This window comes from Athene cunicularia, unplaced genomic scaffold (genome assembly GCF_003259725.1).
Source record: "Athene cunicularia isolate RWA unplaced genomic scaffold, athCun1 SCF_11, whole genome shotgun sequence".
NCBI lineage: Eukaryota > Metazoa > Chordata > Aves > Strigiformes > Strigidae > Athene > Athene cunicularia.
In genome coordinates this window covers 37,629-45,950 of record NW_020799167.1, presented here as the reverse complement: position 1 = coordinate 45,950, position 8,322 = coordinate 37,629, and the positions used below count along the sequence as shown (strand labels likewise).

General features: G+C 59.0%; 1 protein-coding gene across 2 annotated transcripts in view; it reads left to right on the top strand.

Moving 5' to 3' along the window:
• Positions 1-3,902, top strand: part of DOK1 (docking protein 1) — a 6,773-nt gene extending 2,871 nt beyond the window's left edge. Inside the window, exons 1-3 of one of the 2 annotated variants that reach the window (XM_026867032.1) lie at positions 48-178; positions 301-473; positions 2,514-3,902. In XM_026867032.1, coding sequence (XP_026722833.1) covers positions 142-178; positions 301-473; positions 2,514-3,623 — 1,320 coding nt within the window. In that variant the 5' untranslated portion in view covers positions 48-141 and the 3' untranslated portion in view covers positions 3,624-3,902. Of the gene's footprint in view, positions 1-47; positions 179-300; positions 474-1,272 lie in introns of those variants that run through there. The other variant, XM_026867033.1, reaches the window with a different exon arrangement.
• Positions 3,903-8,322: the final 4,420 nt, after the last annotated feature.

The window sequence follows — 8,322 nt, the reverse complement described above, 5'->3', positions numbered from 1 at the left end:
TGATGTGGGGCTGGGAGGCCGGTGGCCACAGAGGGACTCAGGGACTGATCTGCTCTCCCTTATCAGGGAAACGGCCCCAGCCATGCTGGCACGGCAGCCCGGCGTGGCAGAGAGGACAGCAGGGAGGCGCCAGCCCTGGAGATGGCTGTGAACTCCATCTACTACTCGAGAGACGAAGGTGGGACCTACTCCTGCCCTGACTTCAGGCCACCTTCTGTGGGGCCTGTCCTGCTGCTGGGGCTCCGGTGGGGCTGGGACGTGGCTTCCTCCGCCCTGCCCTGAGCATCCCTGTCCCCACAGTGAACACCTTCTGGGTGACGGTGCAACGGACCGAGGCCGCAGAGCGATGCGAGCTGCGCGGTGCCTACGTGCTCAAGGCTGAGCGTGAGAGTCTCGTCCTGAAGGACCCACGGACAAACAAGATCCTCTATGTCTGGCCATACCGGCTGCTCCGGAGATACGGACGGGACAAGGTGGGGGGCGGGGGCCCTGCGTGCCATGCACCGAGGCCTGTTCCCCCGCAGGCTTTCCCTTGCTGTAGGGTGAGGAGCTGCTGTGCCCAGCCAGCCTGTGGCAGCCGTGCAGCAGCCCCTGCCAAATGCTGAAAGTGCTGCAGCCCCCAGCAGCCGCAGCAGAGTCTCCATGGGCACCTGTGGTCCTGTCTGTCCTCGGCAGCTGCCTGTGCTGCCACGTAGGAGCATGGGCGAGCAGGACACCCGTCCCCACCGAGGGCATGGCTGTGCAGGGGAGGAGTCTCTTTAACCAAGGAGCCAGCGCCAGGCCCCGAGGGAATGGCCTCAAGCTGCCCAGGGCAGGGTCAGGCTGGCTCTGAGGAAGGATTTCTGTGCAGAAGGGGCTGTTGGGCGTTGGAATGGGCTGCCCAGGGCAGGGGGGAGTCCCCGGGATCCCTGGAGGGGTTGAAGAGTCGGGCTGAGCCAGCGCTGAGGGGTCTGGGGGAGTTGGGAACGGTCAGGGGGAGGGTCATGGTGGGGCTGGAGGAGCTGCAAGGGCTTTTCCAACCTCCATGATTCTGGGGTTCTGTGTTCTGTGTGGTCACTGTGTCACTCCCACTGGGACCGTTGCAGTTCCAGTGGCCAGCTGGCCCCTCTGCCGGACATCCCCCCCAACTGGCTTGCCCTCAGTCTCCATCTAGCCCTGCCCAGCCCACGCCATGGGCAGACACGTCCTCCTGTGCTGTACACAAGCTCTCCTCAGCCCCGGGGACCTTGGCTCCCCGCAGTCCTGGTTCAGCCCATCCCTCCTGAAGGATAGTGGCCAGAGCAGGAGGGGCTCCCTTGAGACACCAGTTATTCTGGATTTGCTGACCTTATGGGGCATGCTGCTCTTGGCCTGGCTGACCTGTGCAGGTCTGTCCCCTCCAGTGTCCACCAAGGCAGGTCCCTGATCTATTTTGCTGCTACCCTGAGCACAAGAGGTACCCGCTGTGTTGGATGGGGAGGAAGTGGTCTCCCCAGGGCTGTTTATAGAAGTGACGGTGTCGGCTGCGCTCTGCTGATGGTGCTTTCTGTGTCACTTTACCAAAACAGAAGTGGAAACTGAGCTGCTTTTGTGGAGGCAGGGTCTGTGCTGGGGCAGGGTGAGAGACACGTGGTGTAAGGAGCAGGGAGCTGCACCCACAGGTCCCTGAGCAGTGACGAGTTGGCAGTACTTGTGTTTGGCAGCACTGACCCACAAAAAGAAGTCTGGCCCCAGCAGCTTTTGCAGCAACCCCAGAGAGGATTGATGTGTTTGAGAGCCCCAGTGAGGCAGAAAATCCCACCTGAATTTAGGGGCTGAAGTTCAGGAAGGGTGTGGGCATCTGCAGGTGGGAACTGGTATGTGAGTGTGTGTTCAGGCCTGAGGAGCACAGCCTGGTGCAAGACTTCTCTTTGATAGTGCTTTATACCATTAACGGAGTAATGCTGGTAAGGCAAATGTTTTGCTTGCTGTTGGTAGCCAAGCTGCTGTTCCTGGCCTTTCTCCCATGGAAAGCAGTCTTCCTCTGTCTTGTATTTCTCACCTCTGGATTGCTTCCCTTCTGCCTGACTAATGCTGACCTACCCAAGGCCCGTCATAGCTTCCCCTGCTGAACTGTCACTCTTCTCACCCTACTCCATTCTCAGTGCTAACTGCATATTTTCTAGGCTGTCTGGTGCCAGCTGACACTGCTGGGATTGCTCAGGTAAGGCAGGCAGGTCGTCTCCAGCGGGACCTGCAGCTCTGGCCATGGGGTATCTCTCAGTGATGTCCCCTCAGGTCCATCCCACTCCAGTTTCCCAGCTTGTTCTGGGCTGCTGGGCAGCGCAGCTCCCCCCTGCTCGGGTGCTGGGTAGCCGCTGAGCTTGGCGTGCCCCTGGCCCTCGCTGTGGGGGGTGGAAGGGGCAGGATGTTCAGTGAAGTCTCTTGCAGGATGTGCAGGATTGGCGCTGCAGCCACGCGCCCTTCAGCAGGAAGCGCAGCCTGCGGGGCCGGCAGGTGCTGGGCAGGATGTGACCCTTCCGCTTCCCTTGCAGGTGATGTTCTCCTTCGAAGCTGGCAGGCGCTGTGACTCCGGCCCAGGGAACTTCACCTTTGAGACCAAGCAGGGCAACGAGATCTTCCACCTGGTGGAAGCCTCCATCCAGGAGCAGAAGGCGCAGGTGGAGGAGAACCGGCAAAGCTGCGATTCACTGGAGTCAGACAGTCCCAGCGTGGTGCTGATCCGCCAGGCGCTGGCCGACAGCCTGACTCTAGAGCTGCCAGCGGAGGGCGGCGACGCCCCAGGCCCCAAAGCGGCGCTGGCGCCCCGGCCCAGTGCAGCAGCGGAGGAGAGGGACTCCACGTCTTCGCTGAAGAGCCGGAGCCTGCCGGAGCTCCCCGTGCCGCAGGCCAAGGCTGCGGTCCTGAGCACGCCGCCGCGCTCCCCACTGCCCAAGGTGCCGCACGCCGTGCTGCCGGCCGAGGACCCGAGCAGCGTGTACTCGGAGCCGCTGGACTCGGTCAAGGGCTTCCGGCCCTGGCTGGACCCGCTGTACTCGGAGCCCGTGGACACCAAGGCCGCCAGCGGGGCCAAGGCGCCCGGCAGGGCTGCGGACGAGACGAAGCTCCGGCTGCCGGCGCTGCTGTACGCGGGCACGCACGACCAGGTCTGGGCCGAGGGATGCAGCCAGGCCCCCGCAGTGCCCAGCCGGCTGGAGCACATCTATGATGAGCCCGAGGGCCGTGCTCCCCGCTCACTGCCCCCCCCGACCTGCATCTACGACGAAGCGCGGCCCACGGGCGAGGCCTGGCGCACCCAGGGCCACGATGGCAGGAGCGGCTACGAGTACCCCTACAACCCCAGCACTGACGACTACTCAGTACCTGCCTTCCAGGCCAAGGCCAAGGGCCCCAAGCCGGTGCCAGCTCCTAAGCCCCAGGCAGCCTTGATCCCCAAAGGTGCTGAGAGGGGCGGGGACCCCAGCAAGCGGCGGGGGAATGCAGCTCCCGAGAAGGTCAAACCCAGCCTCAACAGCAGCAGCAACAACAACAACATGGAGGTGCTGTACAGCCGGGTGCTGAAGCCCCCGCACGCGCAGAAGGAGGAGCAGTCTGTGGATGAGTGCAGCTTGTCACCTGTCTACGAGGACTTAGGGGAGATATAACGTGCTGCTGCTCTGTACCTGCCCGGAGGGCCCGACCCGTTGGTGAGCAGTGCCAGCTGCTGTCCCCGGCAGGCCCTGGGGGTGACCTGGGGCTGAGGACTGGTCTGGCTCAGGCAGAGCCCCTCTCGCTTCCCAGCGCTAAGGAGCTCCGTTTCCTCAGAGCCCTTTCCGCGGCTCTCACTGCCATGGCGGTGCAGGTGCCAGCGAGCTTCTCCAGGCTGGAGCTGGCTCGTGTCACCCTGAGCCTGCTGCTCCAGCTCCCTGTGACCAGGCCACGGGACTGGGATAGCTGTTGCGGTGTGTGGAAGACTGCCTGCCATCAGTCTTCAAAAGTATTTTTATACAAAATTATTTTGATATTAAAATCTCTCTCGGAATGAACCGTTTGCCTGTGGTGTGTCTGGGCTGTCAAGCATGCGGAGGGGGAGGCGCTGGCGTGGACCAGGGTGGCCTGGCTCGGGGGTGTCACGTTTGTGTCTGTGCCAGAGCTGAGCTAAGAGGAAACCATGAAGAAAAGCCTGTGCCAGGTTCAGCTGTGGCTGGGATGCCTGGATGCCAGGGGATCAAGGGGAATGAGAGTCAGGCCCACAGATACCCTTATGTTTGGCCTGAGGCACCAAATGTGATGGTCTCCAAGGATAAGGCTGGGCAGGGCCAGGCTCCCGCCCTGCTGCACCTCACCGAGTGTTGGGTCGTGACAGGGTCTCTCCTTTCCCAGCCTGATCCCTCTGCCAGTTTGCCCCCTGTTCCCAGCTGCTCTTGAAAGGCCTGGGATGGCCCAGGCTGGATTCCATTGACTTTAATGGCAAAAAACCTGTGGTCTGAACCCAGGGGTTTGACTGTGATTGCTGTGTGGCCAGCCTTGGGCAGAAAGCTATGCAGGGGAAAAACAGGTTGTTCTTCTGGTGCTGGTAATGGTTTTGAGAGATTTTATGTCCCTTCTGTGTGGGGCTAGACCAGGCACCCTGGCATGGCTGTCCCTGAGCTGGACGGGGCTACTGGTGACTTCTGCAGGTTCACCAGCCCATTGATACAGCAGCAAAACAGGCAGCTGACAAGCAGCACTGTGATGTACCTGTACAGAGGACTAAGCATGACTTCAGCCCCAGCTCAGACCCAGGGAGCCACAAACTGTTGGGGAAGTCGGGAGGACCAGGTTCAGTCCCCAGATCGGTGAGATGGTGATAACAAGGTGGTGAGCTCTGGCTGGGCATTGGGGTCTGATGGCCAGGCTTCAGGGGGAAGCCTCAGTCCTGTAACAGCACACCTGTAGCCAGGATCAGTTTGTGGCTCTTCTCCTGTGCTGGGTTCTCTTCCCCACTTGGCGGGGGGGGGGGGCTGTACAAAAGCCATGGTACCAGGTGTAGGAGGTACAAAAAAGCCTGGGAGGCTGAGGCAGTTCCTGCCTGGGACAAGAGGCACGAGTAGTAGGCATCTGCCTGCTCCGGAGAAGAGCTCTGGGTGCTGCTTAGTGGGGTCCCAGGCCACCCGCTCATAATCCTTGCTCATGACTCCAGTGTGAGGCTTTGAGACTTAAATGATGAAGAGCAACCTCCCAGGAGCAGGGAACCCCTCCCTGGGGCTCTTCCTTCCATACGGACGTGGGTGTTTGTGCATCTTCCATCCCTGCAGTTGCTGTATCTCGGTGCGCTGTGGCCGCTCCATCCCGCAGAGCTGAGCGTGGCTGATCCAGCTGTCACTGAGGAGGATGACGGTGAGGAAGGAAAATGCTCCAGCATCTGTGCCAGGCCAGTGATCCCTGCACAGCCCTGCATTCCTCCTGGCTGAGAGGAAAGGGCATTTTATTTTTCTTGCTTCAGCAATGACATCATCTTGTAACAGCCGACTGGAGACTAAGATGTAAGTGCACAGGACAGAAGGAATGCTCCCACACGTGGCCTGCTTTAGTTATGCACCCTGCCACGCGAGGAGAGGTGCGTGCACAGGGAAGGCTCTTGGTCTCTCCTGGTCAGAAGAGACAGTCCATTCTCTGGCTCAGTGTGGTGGACAAGACCTGTTATCTTGCTCAGACTACTGCTCTGTGCTTTACCTCCTTTCTGGCAACAGTTTGGGGTGTAATAGATGCTTTGGGAAAGTGTAAAAAATAAGGTAAATGCAGAGCCAGCCTTTGGCTGGTCATAGCCTTCTGTTGCCAAAGCAGTAAGACTTTAGGACCAGGAGATGGATTCTGCCTAGATGAAAATTTCTTCCGTCTGCATTCATAGAATCATTGAATGGTTTGGGTTGGAAGGGACCTTGGAAATCATATAGTTCACCCCCCCTGCCCCGGGCAGGGCCACCTTCCACCAGCCCAGGTTGCTCACAGCCCCGTCCAACCCGGCCTTGAACCCTTCCAGGGAGGGGGCAGCCACAGCTTCTCTGGGCAGCCTGTGCCAGGGCCTCACCCCCCTCACAGGGAACAATTTCTGCCTTAGATCTAACCTAAATCTGCCCTCTTTCAGTTTCAACTGTTACCCCTTGTCCTGTCACTACAGGCCCGTTAAGAAGTCTGTCCCCATCTTTCTTATAACTCCCCTTTAGGTATTAAAAGGCTGCTATAAGGTTTCCCTGGAGCCTTCTCTTCTCTGGGCTAAACAACCCCAACTCTCAGCCTGTCCTCGTACAGGAGGTGCTCCAGCCCCCTAATCATCTTCGTGGCCCTCCTTTCCCTCTCCTTTGCCCTGCTTCCACTGTCCCCTTACACCCAATTTCCATGTGTTGAGCAGTGAAGCACCCGGGTGCAGCTCGAACACAGCCCTGCCACGTCACAGTGGCTGTGTGCCATAGCTGAATTCAGTCTGGGTACTTGGAAAATGGCATCCTGGCAGCCAGTCCTGACCAAGGCTTTGCTGAGGTGCCTGGGGGTGCTTGGTTTATGCTTGGCTGCTCACTCTGTCCATTTTCTTACAGTGCAGAAATGGTCCTGGACGAGCAGCTTTGTTCACTTCTGCCCAGGCCAGGTGCTACAGGCCAGATTGGGTGGTGCATGGGAAGTCCTTTGGATATCAGACTTCCTCATATGAAGACAGCCTGTGTGCTTCCCTGTTCTCTGCTAAAAGCAGGGAATGGGATTCCACATGCCCTGGAATAGCTGAGAAATGTCAGACTACTGGTCTAGCGGCCAGAGCTGGGAGGCAACAGAGGCAGAAGTCTTGGTCTCTTTAGGCCAGGGGCAGTTTTCACCAGGAGAAAATTACTTGGGAGCTGCTCGGAGCCCAAGCAACCTCTTCCCCTTGGGGCTACCTTTTTCTGTTTTTCTGTTCTGAGAGGTGTGCTCTTCTGTAAGTGCTACCTGCTCCCCTTTAGAGCCCAGCGTAGTGCAGGCATGAGACATCTGTTCAGCCAGGATATCCCTTCTCACGCTCATGTTAGGGAAGCACGCAGGTTCCCTCTGGCTGTCAAGAGTTGGATTGCCCTGCTTCACCCTGTGGTGATCAGGTGGAGGGCTTTTCAACAGGGACCCCCAAACAGGGACTCCAATTTTGTGATTTGCCTCCCCTTATCGTCCCTTTTTCCTCTCCTCAAGTTTCCCTTTTAGCAGCTTCTTTCTATCAGCAATAAATCACAAGCCCCTGTTTGTTTACTCCTTCCCATTGGCAAAGTGTTTTGTTGACTTTGTACTCCAGTTTGGGATTTGTTTATATGGTTGCCAAAGTAATTTCCATCTGCATCATCAGTTCAGTCAAGTGAATCCCCCGGGTCGTGCTCTGCCCCACCAACCTGCCCGATGTCATTTGCAGTGTCCGGCTGGCATGCCCCAGGCTGGGCCACGGACAAGCGTGTCCCTGCCCTTTGGCACTGCTCCTTCCCCAGCTCCTCATGCTGTGAGCTTGTTGGAGACAGGCAGGGGTTAGCCACCAGCTCGTCCACCTGCACAAAGCCCTATCCCCGTTCCTGCAGGGGTGTCTGTGCTGGCCTCAAGGCACCTGCCCAGGACATCTCACCCCAGGCAGCTGCTTGGGAAGCTGCCAGGGCATGGGGAGAGCAGGTCCATGCCCTGGGTGGCTAGCAGGGCCTGTTCCTGAGCTGGGCTCTGCTGGCTCTGCTCTCTGGCTGCTGCAGTTGCCCTGGGAGCACTGTGCTTGCCCCGTGCCCTGGGTCACCTGCAGCTGTTTCTCAGGAGGTACCGGGCAGTGCTGGGATCGCTGTGTGCAGAACATGTTATCAACCACAGGCAGGCAGTGAACGTTACAGTGGGTAACTTTATTCTGAAACAGCTTGTCCAAACGAAGTAAGAACACAAACTGCTGCCGGTGCTCAGCATCCAGGAAGCCCATGAGACCACCCCACCTTGGCTCAGCTGAGCTGCCCTCAGCTCCTGCCCTGCCAGGGGCAGTTGTCCCATGTCTGCACTGAAAACCAGGCTGGCATCTGCACAAGCACTGGGCAGAAGCTCTCTGAAAGGCTCCAGGCCAACCCCCCCATCTTCTGAGCCCTGCCAAAAAGTACTTGCTGTGTTGGCCTGCAGAGCAGCCCCACAGGCACAGACGGGCCATAAGGAGAAGAGCATCCCAGCAGCTGCCGGTTGGGAGAACGGTGCCGTGGCGAGCTGCCATGGGGCAGGAGCCAGCCAGGGCTTTAGGGTTGGCTTGGCACTTGCTACAAACCCCTCTGTGAGCTGGAGAGTTGGACAGCGAGAGCAATTACGGAAGCAACCAAATCAGCGTCATCGCGGATAGTGCTGCTGGGGGGGGGGGGG